This window comes from Eptatretus burgeri, chromosome 8, assembly GCF_056783735.1.
Source record: "Eptatretus burgeri isolate ZD-2024b chromosome 8, Ebu_testis_v1, whole genome shotgun sequence".
Taxonomy (NCBI): Eukaryota; Metazoa; Chordata; class Myxini; order Myxiniformes; family Myxinidae; genus Eptatretus; species Eptatretus burgeri.
The window spans coordinates 75,700,987-75,722,439 of record NC_140968.1 but is presented as its reverse complement, the minus strand read 5'-3'; the positions used below and the strand labels follow the sequence as shown (position 1 = coordinate 75,722,439).

The window sequence follows — 21,453 nt, the reverse complement described above, 5'->3', positions numbered from 1 at the left end:
ATTTGTTTGTCGAACAGACAGATGAGAATGGCTGTACAGTCTTAGTGGTTAAAGACTTTTCTTCACTCCACTTGTGTGGGTTCAATCCCCATTGTTGTGTAGAAACGAGTGAGTGGATTGACCCTAAATACTGACCAAAACCCAGAAATGGGACACAAGTCTGTACCAGCTGATGTTTGGTTGAGGTTCATTTATCCCAAGCTGCCTAATGCTGATGCATCGGCAGCAGGGGCACTGCATCTTGGTGCTTGTTTTTTGTTTTTTTTTCTCCTGATGGAAGTGCAAATCTGGCTGTCCCATTTTCACTTTGGTTATGAACATTGAAGATCCTTCACCATTTTCGAATTTTGAAAATGCCATTGTATGCTGGTACAACGACATCCTTTTCCCTGGCCTAATTGTTGGCTCGAACTTATCTGTACTTCAGTACTACTTGGAGCAGTGGGAGCTGGGATGTGGATATGGCACAGACGTGATTCACCAAATGGTCTCCTCTAAGTTTCATGTTTCATCATTGTGTATTTTCATGTATTTACTCGCAACATTTGGAACTTGCATTCAGACAAACGACACGTTTAAGATAAACGTTCCATTTTCATTATTTCCCATATCATCCACCTTCCATTCGTCAGAGTTGGTATTTATTAAAGAGTTTAGTTCTGAAAAAGGCAAAATCATTTCAAGCTATTTTAAGAGCTCGTGAAATTGGTTTGGTATTCAGAGAATATGGGGATGATTTGTTAAATTGACACCACCCCTTACCCAACCTCTAAATGGCCAGACTCCTTCATCGAAATAATACAGTGTTTAAGGTCGTTTGATTTCCAGGGATTTGTACAATTTATATTTTGTGTTTCATGTTAATATCTACCTCAATGCAACTACTTGATGCACATGGATGATCCCCACCTCAGCAGAAAGGTCATGGATAGGGGAGTAACGTGGGCATACCTTTACACAGCTTTGAGCTCGTCCTTCATATTTCACGAGTATACATTGTGTTAGTCTTACAAAAATGATGATTTATGAAGATTACATGTCAACTTCTTCTGCAGTATTTAGATTAATAATTGTAGAATTTATTATTTGAACCCTTTCATGCCTGACTTTTTCATGGCTTACTGGTGAATCGATGCCTCCCTCCCCCACCCCACCCCTCCCCCATCTCTCCCCTCCTTCCCTGTAAAAGAGTTGAGTTGGCAAGCTGTTCTGTGAGTGATTCTATCCAGATAGCACCACGTGGGTTCATGGTCACCATTCCAGTTAAGAGGTGCGATCTGGATATAATCTCTCACGTGACGGCTTGCCGTCGACTCGTGGTGAAGCATCTACTCCACGCTGATTCGGGGGTGAGTGGGAAGTGGGAGGAGGTGGGGTGAGTTGAAGATGGCTGGTGTTGTTACAAAAGCTTCCAAAGTCTGGAGGCTTACTGATACTGCTATTAGCAGCTGACGCTGCATTTAGTAGCGGGCAGTTGTGTGTTTCTCACAGACTGAAACGAAGCCATAAGCTGCATTTTTTTTTTGTGAGCGTATCTGTGTGCTTGCTCCCAACTAAATGCTTTCCTTCTTTTCCTCGTGTGAAAGGTTCATGGATGAACGTGTACCTATATTACATGCAATATGGGATCGATGCGAGACATCCATGTCATGTAGTTTTGTTTACATTTGAAAGAATATAAGACAATGAGTACTGTACATTCCTCCACTATATATATATATATATATATATATATATATATATATATATATATATATATATATATATATATATATATATATATATGTATATCATATAAGCATGGGATCTCAGCTGTGTGCTCATGTGAGAACACGAAACAGGTCAACACATTGACAAGTTCCATTGATAAATCATCACCACATTATAATGTATTGTTTCGTCACAATTTGTACGAATTTCACTCCCGATGTTATGGCTGCACCGACCGATCTCTCCCATGTGTAGTCTCATAGAGCCGATTTACAAGTCATTGGCCTGAAAACCTTTGATGTGAAAACGTCTTCGACCAGCAATGTATATCGACTTATAGAATCGGAAGCCGTCCATTTGAAGTGAATTCAGACTTGCCGATTGTTGCATTTTCCTAATGGCACAGTAAGACCACAACTCAACCTGCTGAATCATTCTGATCTACAAAACGGAACTTTGCGCACTTACAAACGACTCAGCTGCTGCACAATCTGAGACACCTTTTTGCACCTCTTGTTGCCTCGTTTGATTGAACGGGAGAAAGCTGAAGTGACTACAGCCTTGCACAAGAAAAGGCAGACACGTTCGCATGCTATTTGTACAACCAAATGCAAACGAGCTCACGAACGAGCATTGTGCTGCCCCTAACCTTTGAAACCGAACAGTTTGAACACGCATTTGTGCTGGAGTCATTATTGCTCTCCAGCACATGTGCCATTGCATTTCCCTTGTATCACCAGCACTGATGTCCCCACATAATCTGTCGGTGTACCAGTTGTACAGAAATTGGTGAATGCCTTTTATTTTCCCTTAACCTCAATTATGGTTGATTTTTTTTTTTTTTAAGGAATGCTGATTCATGGGGATACTGTATTTATTTTTCTTACTCCAACCTTCTCCCCATAACAATGGTATTGAGGGGTTATGTTTTCACCCTTGTTTGTCCGTGAGCAGGATATCTCAAAAGTTATGGATGGATTCGGATGAAACTTCGTGGACAGTTTGGGTGTTTGACAAGGACCAATTGATTAGATTTTGGTGAAGATCTGGATCCGAGAATGTTTTTAAGTTTATTTATTTCTTCGTATGCAGCCTATGGCTGCTTGGCTGCATTATTTTCTGGGGGCATGGCTGTGCCGCTGATGCAATGCCCCTGTTAGCAGCACACTGGTAATCAAATTTGCTGACCTCGGAAGGATGGCAGGCTCAGTCTACCCTACCTGGTATTAATTCAACAACCTGACAGGGGCTGGAACTCAAGACCCTAGGATCTTAAGCCAGCCACATTAACCACTAAGTCAACACCAGCCCTATGTTTTAAGTGATTCTACACTATTAAGAGATGGGGCCAAAAACAATATGCAGCACAATATCTCAAATGGTTATCGATGGATTTGGACGAAACTTGGTGGACAGGTTGTGTGTGTAAGAAGAATGAATGAACTCTATTTTGCTTGAGGTCCGGATTCAGATCCGGCAAAGTGTCATACAAACGTAAACTGTCCATTCTGGCGGAGGTACGCGCTCTACTGAGTGCCGTTTTAGTTATTGCTATTTGGGCATTAATCGAATAAAGGTAAAATTATTTTATGAGTTTATTTTCTTTTTTGTTTTGCCTCTGGTGACAAAGTTGCTGGAGGCATTGTTTTTGAGTTATCTGTCTGTGCGTCTGTCTGTGATAGGTTTTCGTTGCCACGATAACTTAAGAATGGCTGAAAAGATCGAAGTCAAAGTTGGTTCAAATATGTATAATGATGCAAAGATGAAGTGATTAGATTTTGGCATCAAAATGTCAAATGTCAGAGGCCATGTCAGGTAAAAATGTGGTACTTCAGAATAGCTGAAAGGATTTCAATCAAACTTGGTACAAGTATGTATACTGATGTAATAATGTGGACAGAGGCATCTGTTGATGTCACGACGTCGAAGAGTGCCATTCTCATTTTCCTTGTTTCAGAACTTCCAAATGATCTGCGTGTTTGTTCATCCTTTATCATAGGTCAGGTTTTTACAACATAAAAAAGCACAATGTTTTGCTTAATTGTCAGAATGTTGACATATTTCTAAACTTGATCCTTGTTCTGTCGGTGTTGAAAGATGAAATTGACCAAAAATAGATGGAATTCGGCTTCGCCTAAGGAAGTCATATTTGCAAACCGGTGCCATGAACAGAGGGTCTGGGTGTTCCATGATAAGTCGATAACAGTTCAAGGCTTGAATGAATCTTGTACAGGTTACCACTGTGTCGCACGGTGTAAAAATGATGTTCTGATGATGGCCGCCAACCAGTGAGAACAATGCAAAAAGGTTTGACCCACTCCACCACCAAACTGCCCAGTATTATGGACCTGCACCAAAACATGTCGTGTTTGTAGTCACCTGGCTTTGCAACTTTCCATCAGCATCATTATTGTACAAATTTTTCGTCATTGGGTGAGAGATTGGTTAAAACGATGAAGCACCTTAATCATCCAAAGCATTCAAACAGATGATTTTTCTGTAAAGTTTTATAACAGGTGGCAATATAAAAGATGCAAAGCAATGACCATGGTGGATCCAATGAACAGATAGCAAGGAGGTTGTAAGGATGACATCTCAAGAAAAAGTAAGTCTACATTTGTTTTCTTTAAGCAAGAAGCAGACCCCACAGTCTTTTTATGTCGAGATGATGAATGACGGTGATGCAACATCAAGGAATTGCATTTGTTACATTATAAACTCACTCTAAAAATTTTTTTTATTATTCTCCTTTCTCCTTCCACTCCCTAGAGCAACTGTGAGGCTGCGGCAGGCCACGTGTGTAGTATTTGTGGTCGTGCTTTAAGTTCTGCAAGCTCCCTAGACCGCCACATGCTGGTCCACTCAGGAGAGAGGCCTTACTGTTGCAATGTCTGTGGCCAGGCCTTTACCACCAATGGCAACATGCATCGGTACATAGCAGCTGGAGGTGGTTAAAACCTAAATTAATTAAGATGATTGTGTTGATCAGTATTGGTGATGGGATAGATTAAGCTGGTGATGATTGAAGGCTTTGCGGCATCTACACTTTCATATATGCAGAAATGACTAATTTCAATCCCAAATTCCATTACCCTCAAGAGCACGATATAAAGAAATCGGTTAATAAAAATATATTTGATGTTGATAATCATGTTATGACTTTCAATAATATTACCTGACTACAAACGCTTTGCTCCCACCGTCCCCAACCATATGCTACTTTGTTAAACCGTTTCCCTCCATCACTGTACAGATTGCATATGCAATAGCCAAAAGCTTCCCATCCCCTTGTGTATACGTAGGTCGATGCCACCTTATGCCAACAGGCGTAAGAAGGGGTGAAACTGCAGATGTGGTAGTACAAGTTAGTTGGGACGAATAAGTGTGTGACAGCAGTAATAAAGGTGAGAAACAGATGCAGGCATGATCCTGGGTGATAGATAGGTGGAGTGAATGATGTACATAGGAAGATGGGGTGTCACATTTTGTGTGGAGAGAATTTAAATATCTGAATAGAGGAGGTGCACCATGAATGTGCTTGGGGGAGGCGGGATATCTGGGGCAATGTCATGCACCGTATTGGGGGGAGGGGGGACAGGCACCCAACAGCAAGGTAAGAGACTGCATGGCGGTTACATGCATGTAAAAGGGCGCTTTGCAATTTCATTTTCTGAGAGTTTGTGTGTGAGGTGTTTGCAGTGAGAGCAGTTATGATGTGATTGGTGAGTGGTACTTGAGATATTGGCAGATGCAAAATTTTATTTTTAATTGGAGGGATCTCCACAGGGCAGTATTATAGAAATATATATATATATATATATATATATATATATATATATATATATATATATATATATATATATATATAGCTGCTTGTGAAGTATGCAGTGCTTGACTCATCATTTGAAGGTCACAAGGTGAAATGCTACTACAAGCCTGGGTACACCGAGATAATCAAAATGCAAACATTTGAACAATGCCCTTTGCCCCTTCCCTGCAACAACTGCCCAAACTCTCTATTGGCTCTGGCAGGCACATGAAGATTCATGAGAGGCAAGAGGAAGCAGAGAATCCCATTGTATGCAACAAGGCCACCCTTTCTGAGGGTCATGGCAATCACATGCTGCCTGCTGGCAAGGTGAAAATCATTATAAAGAATCATGTCATCATCGTTAACATCATAATTGTCTCCTATAGAAAGCTCAATTAATTGATGCTGCTTTGCTGATATACCAGGAAGAATTCAAGGTGGACAAATTCACACTCTACTCAAACAGGATGATTGAAAGAAACTATGGAATAGTTATTGTTCACATTATTATTACTACAACCACTACTAATAATAATTAATAATACCATAACCCACCTATTTCAGGACATTGTAGGATGACAGCTTTACTGAAATCCTGTTGATAGGAGTTTTGCATACTCTCCACTTTGTCAGAATATATATATATATATATATATATATATATATATATATATATATATATATATATATATATATATATATATATATATATATATATATATATATTACACAAAGTTTCCTGTGCATCTAAATGAGCATTCTGATACAACACATCATGATACTTGGTCATGTTATTTATTAATATTCGGTGTATAGTAAATCAATGTCCAAAGATCAACAGATTTGTGCACGACATGTTCATAGGGGCTCAAAGAGGGGTGAGGTCAAAAGTCATCAAACAGAATCTGGTGTAACCACCATTAGCGTCAAATTGGTCTCAACCGAGGGATGCTTCTCGCTGTCAAAGCTGCAGTCTGGAACCGATTCCTGAGGTGCCCTAAGAGGATATGGTTATCTTGCCGACGTGACATCGCACGGGGTCACCCAGAATGTAGTCGATCTTTGGTGCTTACAGATTGTCGATAAAGCCTCCGAGGTGACTGTACAGTATTGTGTTGCGATGAACACCAAAGTGAGTAGCAACAATCTTTGAGCCATTCCGGTCTCGAGCGTGCCAATGGCACATGGATGCTCATTTTCAGAAAGGCGGGATATCTCGATAATGATGATTAGAATGCAAAAAATGTGTGAAACTTCAGCTTGGAGAGACCAAATAATTGTACTGTTGCGAAAAACCACGTGGAGCAATATCACATGACTAAAAACATGTGCACAGTGAATTATCCACACAGTATGCAAAAAGCACGTGAAATTTTCAGATGATCATGTAGGAATCCAATGGGATGTCAAGGAAAATATTTCCTGGAAATTATTAAATTAGACCACTCGGCAATATAATTTTACATAACTGTTTACCGTGCACATGGACATGTGTGTATCGTTGGTTTCAGAAGGTGAAATGAAGCCTTCCCAGGTCTCAAAGTATCCACCTCCATGTGTGTGTCTGCATGCATGTGTATGTGTTATACTGTTGACAATTGTTAGGTTTATGGGGAATTGGTCTGTAGCCATTTTAAAGCCTTAGCACCATATGTGTACTCCCATACTTTATTACTTTTGGACCATTTATTAAGGACACGTGATCGGGTGAGGTTTGTCTGATATGGCCACGCTGGGTGGATGGGTTAAATTTATAGTTGTCAAGGTAATTATGTCCTCTCATGTTTCCCCCACGTGTCAAATCGAGTAGGGTCAGGGCCTATTCATAGCATGCTGTCCAGCCTCATGCAAGTCTCAAGCTGGCATAAAAGCACAGGTTCCGACTGCCGACACTAGTAGATTGCTACGCCTGTGCGAGCATCAATCAGGTTGTGCCAACTTTTTCGAGTTTTTCCTTAAATTTAAGCAGTTCAAGTCCAGTGAATAACCTGAAATGGTACAAAGGTAAGCGATAAACTGCCAGAGGTTTAAAAAAAAAAGAGTTTAGGTCACCAAAAACTGAAAAATAATGTAAATTTCAGTTGTTAAAAAAGGCCCTTTTCAGGGAACAAGTAATGGGTTAGCAACTGCAGCTGTTCTTCAGCAATGGAAGTAAATTAAGCCTTGAAAGTTCATGCAAACAATTCCTACAGGTGTCCCAACTTTTGTTGATTAGTTACAAACCCTCTGTCTGTATAAAAGCAGTGTTGGAACAGACTGTGTTGCTACACCCTCTGAATCATTATTTGGACAATATTGCACTGCAGGAAGTAGTATATTGCTGTCATAATGGCGAGAAAAAAACAATTAACAAAGGAAGACAGACAGACCATTATAACCATTAAAAGTGGAGGTCTTTCCTTTTGAGAAATTGCAAAGTAAGCCAAGGTGTCAGTGAGTACAGTTTCCGACACCATCAAAAGGCACTTGGAAATTGGAGGGAACTCTGACAGGAAGAGGTCTGGCAGACCCAATGCCACAACACAATCAGAAGACAAGTTTCTGAGAGTCAATAGCTTGCGTGATAGGCGGCTCACAGGACAGCAGCTTCAAGCACAGCTTAACACTGGTCGAGGTAAGCAAGAATCAGTTTCAACTGTGAAGAGAAGACTTTGAGCTGCAGGTTTGACAGGTCGAGTGGCAGTAAGAAAGCTATTCCTAAGATGGCAAAATAACAAAAAGAGGCTTGCCTGGGCCATGAAGCACTGCCAGTGGACTACTGAAAACTGGAAGAAGGTCTTATGGACCGATGAATAAAAATTTGAAATATTCGGTTCATCACACAGGGTTTTTGTATGCCATCGAGTAGGCGAAAGGATGGTTCCTCAGTGTGTGACACCAACTGTCAAACATGGAGGAAGAAGCGTGATGATCTGAGGCTCTTTTGCTAGATCCAGAGTCAGCAACTTGCACAGAGTGACTGGCACCCTGAACCAAAAGGGCTACCACAGCATTTTGCAGCGCTGTGCAAAACCCTCTGGTCTTCACCTAGTTGGTCAGGGGTTCATCCTACAACAAGATAACTACCCAAAACATACCTCCAGGCCATGTCAGAACGACCTTAGAAGAAAAGAACAAGACGGTAAGCTTCAAATCATGGAATGGCCAGTACAGTCTCCAGACTTAAACCCCATCGAGCTGGTTTGGGATTAACTGGACAGAAGGGTGAAAGCAAAGCAACCTACAAGTGCAGCACATTTGTGGGAACTTCTGCAACAGTGTTGGGAAGAACTTTCCGAACAATATTTGATTTCCATTGTAGAAAGAATGCCACCGGTATGTTCGGCTGTTATATCTGCAAAAGGTGGCTCCTTTGAGTCAAAAATTAGATTATATTTTGTTCAACCAAGTGATCCCATGATTTCTTTTTTATCTGCAATTGTTTATTTGTTCTCTGCTATAATTTCAGAGTACATTGAAACATGAAACTGCTTAAATTTCAGTAAAAACTGGAAAAATGGGGGTGTTTTAAAACTTTTGACCGGTAGTGTATTAAATGCTCCACAGTGCAGTCATGCATTCATGTAGTGCACAGTGAATGGTTGTCATGTAAGCAATCAGAAAGTACCACATCTGCAGGACAATAAAAGTGGAGGTGGTGATATTTTTATGGAGTTGTGAATACTATGGTTCCTGGGTATGAAATATCACATGACAAGCATGTAGAAATCAAATCCTTTTGCTGAGGAGAGGCAAAGTTGGCAAAGCTACTTCTGCTTTTTTTTTTTTTTTTTTTTTTTTTTCTTCTTGGCAGCTACACATCCATTGGGACCACTTTGTGCTGAGGTGTATCTTACTGTTGTTGAAGAAACATTAACACCCATACTTTCAGCTTGGTCATTAACACCAGCTCTGGACAGTGCTTTCCAGAGTTGGTATATTATTTCTCGTAGGTATCTATTTGAGCATATTATGAATGTATATGGTTGGCTGGATTTTTATCTTTCTACAACATTGTTGTATTAAGTGAGGTACAAGAAGGAAAAATGAAGGAATTCCTCAGATGTCTGTAACGTTTTTGTTTGCCTGCACATTTGTATGAGTCTTTGTGTATGTCTTCCACAGGTTCAGGCCAGATCTGTGTACACATGTCCTGTGTGTACCAAAAAGTTACCAAGCAAGTGTACCTTGGAAAGTCATCTGGCAAGTCATCCTTCCATGTCTTTGTGGTGAGACAGCCACTCTATTACTTTTGTTCGGGAGAATTTTTCAACAACCTCTGTTCAGTACTTGATTCCAAAATTGTACTTTTCACTTCTATGACTTGATACTTGAAGATCTTACCTCATTTGAATCAAGCACCTTAATATCATGGCTGTTAACTAATGAGTTTGCCAAAATTGTGCACTGTGGGTTAAAAGCAAGAAACTTGGCACATTAATACTGTTACAGTTGCCAGACTGGGACAGTTTCCTGGTCCGAATCCTGACAAACCACTTTTAAAGTGATCACGCAGGTCCACTGGTTCTGACGCTCCAAGCAGGGTCACTGGCCTATGCGCCACGCTACCATAGCTTGGTGTGATCTCTGAGCTGGTTAAGCGATATGCTAGTACTTCCCTCATCCCTGGCACCAAATTGGCGGCATGAGTGGTTTTCCGCGCCGGATGCGGGTTGTTTCGCATGGGGTGCTAATCGCCTCGAACCCAATCTGTCCTTTGACGGACAATTAATAATCAACATGGCTTGCGATCAGGACGACTAAAATCACTCCACAGAAAACCAAGTCACTTAATGTGTGTATTTAACTAAGTGGAGGAGGGAAGAACAAGGGACACGAGAACATTTATTCCATAATTCTATTTACAAACTGAAACACGTGCCCCCACCTATTGTGCATACGAAGAGATATTTAGAGAAGCCTTAACAGACCCCAGGCATACCACAGGAGAAGGACCAGGAAGAAAAGACAGGACAATAGAATACCCTCTGCAACTCAGACGACGGCCGTGTGACCAATGTGCGGCTGGACAGGTGGGAATCGGACGGCATCTTCGCAGCAGCAGGTCAGACTCCGCAGTTCTCTGACCCCGTCTGGCTGACAGCTGAAACCGCCCAAGCTGTATCGCAAGCAAATGGTCCGTGGAACAGCATGGAGAAAGGAATCAGGAACCACGACCCGCAAGCTCCAAAGCCAGGAAGAGGACTCTAACTGCACACTCGCCGGTGCCTTGATGTGCATGAATCCACCAGCACACTCTGGGATGTGCATACTGCCTTTTATAGGCTCCTGCGACACCCCACCTTGTCCGCCCTATATAGATTGGCGATTCGGCCATCAATCAAGGTGCACCCCTTAAGCTTTGTGAAAGTTCTGGGAACATGTCCGGGCTGTGCCTTCATGCCAAAACTCATGCCTTTGGCCTTGTTTCTCCCCAAAAAGCACATAGAGTACGAATTACATTGAGATGAAACATTAAAAAGGTTCCATGGAGAAGTGGTTTTAGACATGAACATACAGGGAAGGGAGCCTTCTGCCTTCTATTACAAATAATGACACATTTCCTAATATGGTCATTTTACTTCACACTTTGGCTAAACATGCACTATGGAAATAATTATTGCTAATATATGCACACTTTTACCCTTGGAAACTATTTCCGCAACAATACTTTCATCCAAACTGATCATTTTTAGGTTATTTCTCTGAAATAAGTTCATAGAATGGGTCTCGTTGTCCATTGACATTTGACTAAAACATCTCTTCACAAACTACCCGACCGATTTAGACAATTTTGTACGATGCATCAGGATGGCAACGTCTCATGGAGTTGTGCTCCCCAACCAGATGCGCACCCTGTGAAGGGGGTGAAAGGGGGGTTTTGCCCCAAATTTTGGTATTTTATTGAAAAATCTTCTCAGAAACCAAGAAACAGATCCAGACCAAACTGGCCATGCGCTATCGTGATCATGCCCGAACCTTAAGTTGTGCTCCCCATGGCCGTATCCCCCTTGGAAATGCGGCGACGGCCTCCCTCCCCTAATCTGTCAGATTTTTGGATTCAAAATTACCATCAGTCCCCCACAGGGCGATTTATTGGATATGGACCCAAGTCAACAGGGACCCCTGGTGGCCAGAAAAGCAGAAAATGTATATTTGTATCTTAATGCTTCAGGTATTACACAAATATATGGAGTGAAATATAATTTCTTTACAAAAAATAATTGATATGGATAGTTTTACGGCATTCACAATTTTTTTATTGCTAACATGATATGAAGATTACTGTAATATTTTCATTTTACCCATTTTGAATTGCAAAAGTATTTTTCCAAGTTCTCTGTATACTTGAAATTGCAAATCAGATATCAGATGCTCGATGTTAACAATCAATTTATATCTCAAATAAAAAGATAAGCTCTTACAAATTTCAGCAATATTTGTTTAATCAATGCAGTATTTAAGGATATAAGCCTAAACATGATGATATGTTCACATAATGGATCCAGAACGAGCAATCAAAGAAAGCATACCCTGCCTGGACTTGTTTTGTGTGGTTTTATCGTGTGCATTTTATAGACATACTCTCATTCTGATTGTACCAACTTTAGCGATGTACTCACATTCTAATTGTACATACTTTAGCGATGTACTCACATTCTAATTTCACACACTTTATTGACTTACTTGCATTCTAATTTTACATAATTTATAGACGTACTCACATTCTAATACTGTATTACATACTTTGAAGACGTACTCACATTCTAATTGTACATATTTTATTGATGTACTCGCATTATAATTGTACATACTTTATAGACGTACTCATATTCCAATTACACATATTTTATTGATGTACTCACATTCCAATTGCACATATTTTATAGACTTACTCACATTCTATTTGTACATATTTTATTGATGTACTCGCATTATAATTGTACATATTTTCCTGATGTACTCACATTATAATTGTACACATTTTCTTGATGTACTCGCATTATAATTGTACATACTCTATAGACGTACTCACATTATAATTGTACATACTTTATTGACTTACTCGTATTCTAATTTTACATAATTTATAGACGTACTCACATTGTAATACTGTATTACATACTTTGAAGACATACTCACATTTTAATACTGTATGACATACTTTGAAGAAGTACTCGCATTCTAATTGTACATATTTTATTGATGTACTCACATTATAATTGTACATATTTTCTTAATGTACTCGCATTATAATTGTACATATTTTATTGATGTACTTGCATTCTAATTGTACATACTTTATAGACGTACTCACATTCTAATTGTACATACTTTATAGACGTACTCACATTATAATTGTACATATTTTATTGATGTACTCACATTATAATTGTGCATACTTTATAGGTGTACTCACATTATAATTGCACATATTTTCTTGATGTACTCACATTATAATTGTACATATTTTATTGATGTTCTCCTTTCTAATTGTACATACTTCAAAGATGAACTCGCATTCTAATATTACATACTTTATAGACATACTCCTTTGTAATTGTGCATACTTTATAGATGTACCAACATTCAAATTACACATACTTTATATGTGCACTTGCATTCTAATATTACATACTTTGCAGACTTACTCAAATTCTAATTCGACATACTTTATACACGTACTCACAATCTAATTATCCATACTTTATACACGTACTCACAATGTAATTGTACATACTTTATAGACATACTCACATTCTAATTATACATACTGTTACGGTTGTGGGGGTAGATGGAGGAATTTAATAGGAAAGTTAGGATTGAATGGAGTTGTTCGGTCCGTGGACGTGTGGGAGACATCTCAATGTAATTAAGTAGGGAAACTGTGAGCTTCAGTATTACTTGTCACCACATGGGGGTGGTGTTGTCTTAATAAGATAGGGATTAAGGCCAAGCTCCCCAGTATGTGATTGCCCCCTGTGACCAATTCCTACGTGTTTGCATTTACAAACCAGCCATGAAGGAGTTATGTTTTTATAACGACAACAACAAGCAAGCAAAGCGTGCCAAGCAGGCAGAAGCCCCGCCTTCCCGGGTTTTCATGCCAGAAAGCCACGCCTCGAGGTGGAAGAAGGGTCAGGTTCGCGGTAGTAGTTGTGAGAGGAACATGGCTGGGACGGAGGATCTTGCTTTGCTCTCCTCTCGGCACGACGAAATTGCTGCGTGATTCTCGTGTCGTGCTGTGAATTGGCTCGTGTACTGAGCAAGGCGCTGGCTATCGACTCTTTGCTGGTCGTGAGAGATGGACCTCAAAGCCACGTGTGTCACCGAAGGGAGTGGTGCCATTCTGCAGAGAGCATATCGGTCTGATTTTGTTTCTCCAACATGCATAGTCCAATTTTGTTCAAACTTAGCACAAGCACATTACATGATTGCACACATGTGCCCCTCACTTTATTTTGCGATCTGATCAAAGATGGCCAATTGGTGGACTGGTGGCCATTTTAGTTGTACATAAATATGGGCTTGCCCTTTAACTCCAGATTGCAGAATTACTAAAAAAGCAAACAGGGGCTATGACATTTTATGTCTTTTTTTTTACTTGTTTCTCTTGGAATTCACAGGGTACTGCAGAGGTTGTTGTGTTTCTGTGTGACAAAGAATACATAATTTCCCGTCGATCTCAATCTTTTTGGAGGAGCTTGGCTCGGAAGTATCCACAAGGAAAAGAAGTATTGGTCTCGATGACAACTAAAATTTTAAAATACCTATATGTTTTCATTTAAAAAGAACAACTTCAATGACTATATTTACACCTTTTTGTAATGAACTCTGTCTTCGAATATATATATATATATATATATATATATATATATATATATATATATATATATATATATATATATATATATATATATATATGGTGTGTTCAAAAAGTATCCAACCTTAATTTTTCGTGCGTAAACAAATGAAGCTAGGGAGGCGTGGTTTGGTGCACTATGTAGGCGATCCTAATCCATATGCGTGAATATTTTCCCGCCTGCAGAAGTTGTCAGTCGCCGACAGACCGCCGATGAGTGAGGAAGTATAAGTGAGCGCCGTCGGATTTTCGTTTTTGACAAAATGGCGGAAAAACTTGAACAACGCTACTGCATCAAATTTTGTGTAAAGCTTGGCGATTCCCAAGTGGAAACGATCCACAAGATTCAACAGGCCTTCGGGAACGAAGCAATGGGCACCACACAGATAAAAGAGCAGTACAACCGCTTCAAAGATGGTCGCACATCAGTGGAAAGTGAAGCACGTTCTGGTAGGCCCTCAACATCCCAAAATGAGATCGTCATTGACCAAGTGAGGACCCTGCTGATGCAGGATCATCGAATCACGATCGGAGAACTTGCAGACGAGGCGGGCGTCAGCATTGGATCCGTTCCATTCCATTGTGACTGAGGATTTGGGCCTCAGGAGAATCTCAGCGAAGTTTGTGCCAAAGCTGCTAAAGATCGAGCAGAAGCAACTCCGTTTGGAGATCGCACAGGACATGCTGGAGACTGTGAACAGCGATCCCAACTTCTCCAACACAGTGATCACTGCCGATGAGACCACAGTGATCCATCATTTTGTCAAAAACGAATATCCGACGGCACTCACTCACACTTCCTCACTCATCGGCGGTCTGTCGGCGACTGACAGCTTCTGCAGGTGGGGAAATATTCACACATACGGATTAGGATCGCCTACATACGTGCACCAAACCATGCCTCCCTAGCTTCGTTTGTTTACGCACGAAAAATTAAGGTTGGATACTTTTTGAACACACCTCGTATACGAGTTTTCTTCAATCATTGCGACATGATCATATATTTGTTGCTCTCCTCACCACCAGGGGCACTGCTGACTTGGGTCCATATCAAAAAAATGTCCATTCTGGGTCATTGTTAATGTGCCAAGTTTCATTGTTTTAACCCAAAGTGCACGATTTTGAGCTTAATTGCATGATTATCATTGCTGAGTTTAATGAGAACGGCACTTCGTGGAGCACATACCTCCGCTAGGCTGAATAGTTTACGTTTTGTATCCCAATGATAGGCCGGATCTGCATCCAGACCTTAACTAAAATCTAATCGGCTTGTTCTGTCATCCACCCAACTCATCCACCTTGCTTCGTCACAATCTGTCCACAACTTTTTGAAATATCATGCTAATCATTTTGGTCCCACCTCTCAATGGTCAAAAAAAAAAAATCTGCTTGAAAGTTTTTTTGTTAATCATCGTGTCTGGATCTTGACCAAATTCGAATCGATTTGGCCTTGTCACACACTTCACCTGTCCACCAAGTTGCATCTGGATCCATTTGCGAACTTTTTGAGATATCCTGCTCCTGGACAGACAGGGGTTAAAACATAACCTCTCTCCACCTTTGGTGGCGGAGGTAAAAAGATTATAATGCTGATGTTGGATTTTATCAACTGAAAGCGATTAAGAGGATGTTAATCATATTATTGAGATATGGCTGACCTTTCGAGCGTTAGCCCTTAGACAGATTAAAAGAGCTTGAAATATCAGCTGTACTTCACTTCCTGTGATGGTCTCCCAAAAAACACCCCATGGGAGTAGGAAAATTTATTTTTCCACCTGGCTTAGTTACCCCCTCGTGAAGAGGTTTCCTTATTTCAGGACTTGGTGAAGGTTTTGCCAGTTTTTTTCTCCTCTTTTTCTCTGTAGCCTGACACATTTAGTGGCTCTCAGCCTTGTTTAGGGTGAATTGCAATGAAAAAATCATCCCGCCCGTGAAACACCAGGATGACAGTTTATAGCTGGTTGGGATTCAAACCCAGGCTAAACAGCTTTTAGGGGAGTATACATTCCTTAGGCCATCTTGCCAGCCCACACAATCAAAAGGATAAATTTCATAATTGTTGTATTGTTGAGGGTTCCACTGTTGAGGGTTGAGGGTTCCACTGTTGAGGGTTGAGGGTTCCACTGTTGAGGGTTCCACTGGTATTTTGCAAGGACAAATGATGATTAGTTTTTAAATTGAAAGTTCATTTTCATCTGTGAAAAATTGGGGAACTGAATTGAATTTACCATTAATTACCTCTGCCACTGAAGGTGAAGGAGGCTATGTTTTCACCCCTTTCTGCCTGTGTGTTTGTCTGTTTGTGTCCAGGATATCTCAAAAAGTTGTGGACTGATCCGGATGAAATTTAGTGGATAGGTTCGGTGTGTGACAAGGACAAATTGATGATCCAGACACGATGATTTAAATTTTTTTTAGGGAAGATCCGGATCCAGATCCGACTACTATAATTTTTTCAGTGATTCTTCACCATTGAGAGATCGGGGCAAAAACAATATATAGCACGATATCTCAAAAAAGTTGTAAACGGATTCGGATGAAACTTGCTGTACATGTTGGGTGTGTGACAAGGAAGAATTCATTCCATTTTGGTGAAGATCCGGATCTGGATCTGATAAATTTATTTTTGTGATTCTTCACCATTGACAGATGGGGCTAAAAATGATACATTGCACAATATCTCAAAAAGAGGAGGTCCAAGGTTGTGCAAGAACTGCCAGGTTGTACCTTCATCAACTGGGCTACTATGGAAGAGCAGCTAGGAGAAAACCTCTTCTTAGACCAGTCAACATTCAAAGGAGAAAGAAGTGGGCTGACGAGATGGCCACCAGACCCTTGGAGTTTTGGCAAAAAGCAATTTCTTCAGATGAGTCCCAATTTGCTCAATTTTCTGATAGTGGACACGTATGGGTCTGGAGACTTCCCAATCAAGAGTTTTCTTTGAACCGATTGCAGCCAACTGTCAAACACGATGGTTTTTCAGTGATGGTGTGGGGAGTAATCTGGAGCGCTGGTCGGTCAGAGCTTGTGGAGTGTGTTGGCAACATCAACTCTACGATTATACATTTCTATCCTTGAGGATGAACGTCTCCCTGTCTTTTCCACTGGTCAGATGGTCAAAAACAACACTCTGTTCATGGAAGATAGAGCTCCATCCCACGCTGCAAAAAAGACCAAAGAATGTCAGGACAGAAATGGGATCAAGTGACTTCTATGGCCAAGTAGTCTCCTGACATGAATCCCATTGAACACCTCTGGGCCATATTGGATCGAGCTGTGCGGAAAAAGTCCAGGAAACCAACATCATGGGCAGAATTGCTAAATCTTTTGCGTGAAGCCTGGGCAGAAACCCCACAAGAGAAAATTTTGGAACTCGTTAGTTCTATGCCCGAAAGAGTAAAAGCATTGAAATCTACAAATGGTAATTACAAAAAAAAAACTGTAGTTGTACTCTCATATGCTTTCTGGCAATTTAAGTTAACTTTAGAATCACTATAGGTGATGCTATTGTGGTTTATGTACTACAGTAAGGATTGCCAGTAACTGAAGTGATTACAGTGGAAAGAGTAAAAGCATTGAAATCTACAAATGGTAACCACAAAATACTTGTGTATGTATTAAAATGGATCAAATGTTCTTCAAATGCTCAATAAATAAATTATTTTAAAATCATGGTGTCTATTTACTTCTGTCATGTCTCTGTACTGTATAGCATGATATTTCAAAAATGTATTTGGCCGGATATGTTCTCGTGGATCAGGTATTATGTGGTGGAGATATGCGCTCCACCGAGTGCCCCTCTAGTCTGTTTATGTATACCAAGTACAAATTTAGAAGAGATTGAATGATCCATTATGATTGGATGATCCATTCTCTGCATGAAGCTAACTTCATCTTTTTCTTTTGAATGAAGTACAAGATTAGTTGCTGCCTTTTATTTACATCTTCGAGCGAAGCAAAAACATTCCTTTTACTATTGCCATTTTTGTTTCACCTTCACTCTCATATTGGACTGCGTTAGCATATACCTGACTGTTGCGCTTTGAAAGGTTGCTTTTTGTGATTTTATTTCTGCTGGTTTGATCCATTTCCATGATGTGGGAATTTATGGGAAATGTGTCACAAGCATGTGTGTTTAAATTTTATGGGAATTGACATTTCTGAGGATCATCAACTCCAGTTACTTACTAAAACATTACTTTATCAGTCATTGTCACGTGTGTCCATCTCCAGGTGTGTCCATTGCCGAGTATCTTTCAGTGACATCAAGGCCTATCTGAAACATGGTTGTCTAGAACATCACCTGTCTGAGGATGGAGCAATCACCAGGAGAGGGTATACTAGCTCTCTCAACATTTCTCGACTCTGTGACAGCATGCCCCCTACTATTGACAACAAACCATCTGTGCAACCTTCCAGATCGCTTAGTCCACTGGCACTTGACTTTGTCGACTTTTGTTGTGAAAAATTTCCATTAATTGCAAAGGTAAGTTGCACATTGGACTATTTGACACATCTGGATTGTGATCACATGGTTCTGATTCCCCTACCCATCTCTCCCCTACATCCCACTGCATCTGTGCAAGGATAATGGAGTCTTCCCAGGTTTACTTCAATTAAGAATTAAGAGAAATTGCATTTCAAAATCTAAATTGGTATAAACTCTTTTCTTCAATCCCTTTCAATTGTTAGGTGGAACAAAGAAAACTCATGACCAGACCATGAATGTCCTTTGAAGTGGACAAAGCAAAATCAAAGCCAGGTCAAAATATGCCTTTCTGGGGGATGTAGTCTATCATTGGTCCCATCACACACAATTTGATGTAATTACTTCAACCTTAAGTGTTCATTGTGTTTAAATTATGTCTGGAGATAATACTTTTGTCTTAATTAGGTCATTAAATAACATCAAGGAAAAATTATTCCACTCAAGATTTAAGAAGAATGACCGCACTGTGGTCACAACCTGTGACGCAAAAAATATTTTAAAACACTGGCAGTGTACTGTATAATCAGCAGAGGCCGACAGGCATAATGTGTCTGGCCCAGCCGTAAACAAAGATGGTGGCAATTTTGTCTCGGTGCCATGGTGGGTGGAGTCAAGTGACCAATGTGGGTGTGGTTCGGCAGCTGTCCAACCAATGGATGCACATTTCAAAAATCGACCCCCAACGAGAACCCCAGCAACAGCAATGCTCTTGTAGGCCTGTGACATGTCACAGGTAAAAACAAACAAACAAACATTTTGGCTCAAATTTACGAAAGGCGTTTGAGAGTTAAACGTGTGTAGAATCGCTAATCATGCGATAATCACCCATTCAAAGTTAGTGACCAATCACTGAAGAGTGATTATCTAATGCACGATCAAAACGTAATCACAAGCGTTTAAATAACAAAGAAACTTTCACACACTGGTGAAGGCATGTTTAAAAGTGCGTTTTAGGCCTTGAAGTAAGCGCGAGGCAAAATGGTATAGTTAAAACTGTAGTTGTACTCTCATATGCTTTCTGGCAATTTAAGTTAACTTTAGAATCACTATAGGTTATGCTATTGTGGTTTATGTACTACAGTAAGGATTGCCGGTAACTGAAGTGATTACAGCGGTAATTGTAGATTAAACAACCTCGTAGTTTGTTGAGAATTACTCCTTAATACTAGAGCTAAAACTATAGTTGGTCACAGTTCTAATTACAGTAGTCTGTAGAGAATAGCTATAGTAAAGGGATGTTTAAGAATTCCATGGCTTATAATTGGTAGTTTACATGGGACAGTGAATATGGATGCATTAGGAGTGCTTAAATTGGTTCAGGAGGACAGGAATAGGGCAGTTCGCTGATAGTCAGGTTCCTTGTGTCCATAATTTGACGTTCGTTGGAATTTTTTGGAGAGTAGCTAACCCCAACATTTTTGGAAAGCTTAAACAATACCAAAACAGAAAATGCATGTTTCACATTTTTTTTCAATGCATATAATGTGGTCAAATAGGTCGTTTTGGGGTAAAAACCCATTTTTTTTTAATTTCAGCTCTGAAAATTCAAAATTCATCGCAAGCAAGCAACTGATGAAGCATAATTGTTAACTAGAAGACAGTTCTTAATATAGAATACATATATCTGTATTTTGAGCAATAGTTGCTATGGAAACGGCTATCATTTTGTCAAATTACCGTTTATTTAATGTATTGCTTTCAAATCTTGAAACAAGTAACGCATGAATATGGTGATCAGTGAAATGTACTTAATGTCAAATATGAGTTTGTAGCCAATTGGCATCACTGTCTCTAATGTCACTCATCATTGCCATCGTCATCATCACTATCGTGGTCATGCCGTTCAATGTTTGAGTCCTCGTCATTCTCACACGAAGTGCTGCACATGCAAAGATCAGTGCATGTTACGTTCTTGGCCATGCAGGAACATCTCTGTGATGAACATTCTGTCTTGCACTGGCACCTTATCATCTCGATAATTGCCTTTGGTGCAGGAAGAATGTCTGTTGTCGGTTTGAGTTGACCACTCGTGTCCTTGTGGAAGCCATTCTTTAATGGATCAAGAAATGTTTGCTGAGAAATTGCTGCTTGACCCCAAACGTATGCCTGGATATGTACCCGCATGATATGCTGCCTCAGAGCACCGACAATTGGTGGTAACTTGTCATTCTCAGCCATGTTCTTACAGAAGAGATGCCACCGAAGTTCAGGGATGCTGGAAATATTGACACCACTTGGACAATAACCTGAACAGACAAATCTTGCTAAAGTTGTGTATAGGTCCTCTGACAGTTCAGCATCCTTACAGAGCATAGCAAAGGCATCTACCATGTCGTCATCGGCCTTCAAGTAGCACTGGAACCACCTTTGCCTTACCATGTCGAGCGAACCGCCCAGTATTATCGGCACCTGTGAATGCGTGGAAGGCTGGCAATGCCTGGGCGCTCTCCTCACCTCGGGCCTTCCAGAATGGCTCGATTTTGACAATGCTTGATGCCATTGAGATAGATGTGTGTCTTGGCAGGAGATGATAGTTTGCTATGGCAAGAACCAGAACATCCGTATCAGGTGAGAATATCGTCAGCTCAATATCTCCCGTGT

At 40.3% G+C, this 21,453-nt stretch overlaps 1 protein-coding gene and 1 long non-coding RNA gene across 5 annotated transcripts in view; one reads left to right on the top strand and one right to left on the bottom strand.

Annotated features, from left to right (window-relative positions):
* The window catches only part of LOC147022081 (uncharacterized), a 101,736-nt gene that overhangs the window by 39,374 nt on the left and 40,909 nt on the right, over positions 1 to 21,453 (top strand). For 3 of the 4 annotated variants that reach the window (XM_085892669.1, XM_085892670.1, XM_085892668.1), the window contains exons 4-7: positions 4,480 to 4,640; positions 5,743 to 5,848; positions 9,626 to 9,729; positions 18,597 to 18,849. In XM_085892669.1, coding sequence (XP_085748795.1) covers positions 4,480 to 4,640; positions 5,743 to 5,848; positions 9,626 to 9,729; positions 18,597 to 18,849 — 624 coding nt within the window. Of the gene's footprint in view, positions 1 to 4,479; positions 4,658 to 5,742; positions 5,849 to 9,625; positions 9,730 to 18,596; positions 18,850 to 21,453 lie in introns of those variants that run through there. The other variant, XM_085892671.1, reaches the window with a different exon arrangement.
* LOC147022082 (uncharacterized) overlaps positions 1 to 21,453 on the bottom strand; it is a 58,992-nt gene that overhangs the window by 25,986 nt on the left and 11,553 nt on the right. The window contains exon 3 of the long non-coding RNA XR_015061058.1: positions 10,486 to 13,850. This is a non-coding gene — a long non-coding RNA (uncharacterized LOC147022082). The remainder of the gene's footprint in view (positions 1 to 10,485; positions 13,851 to 21,453) is intronic.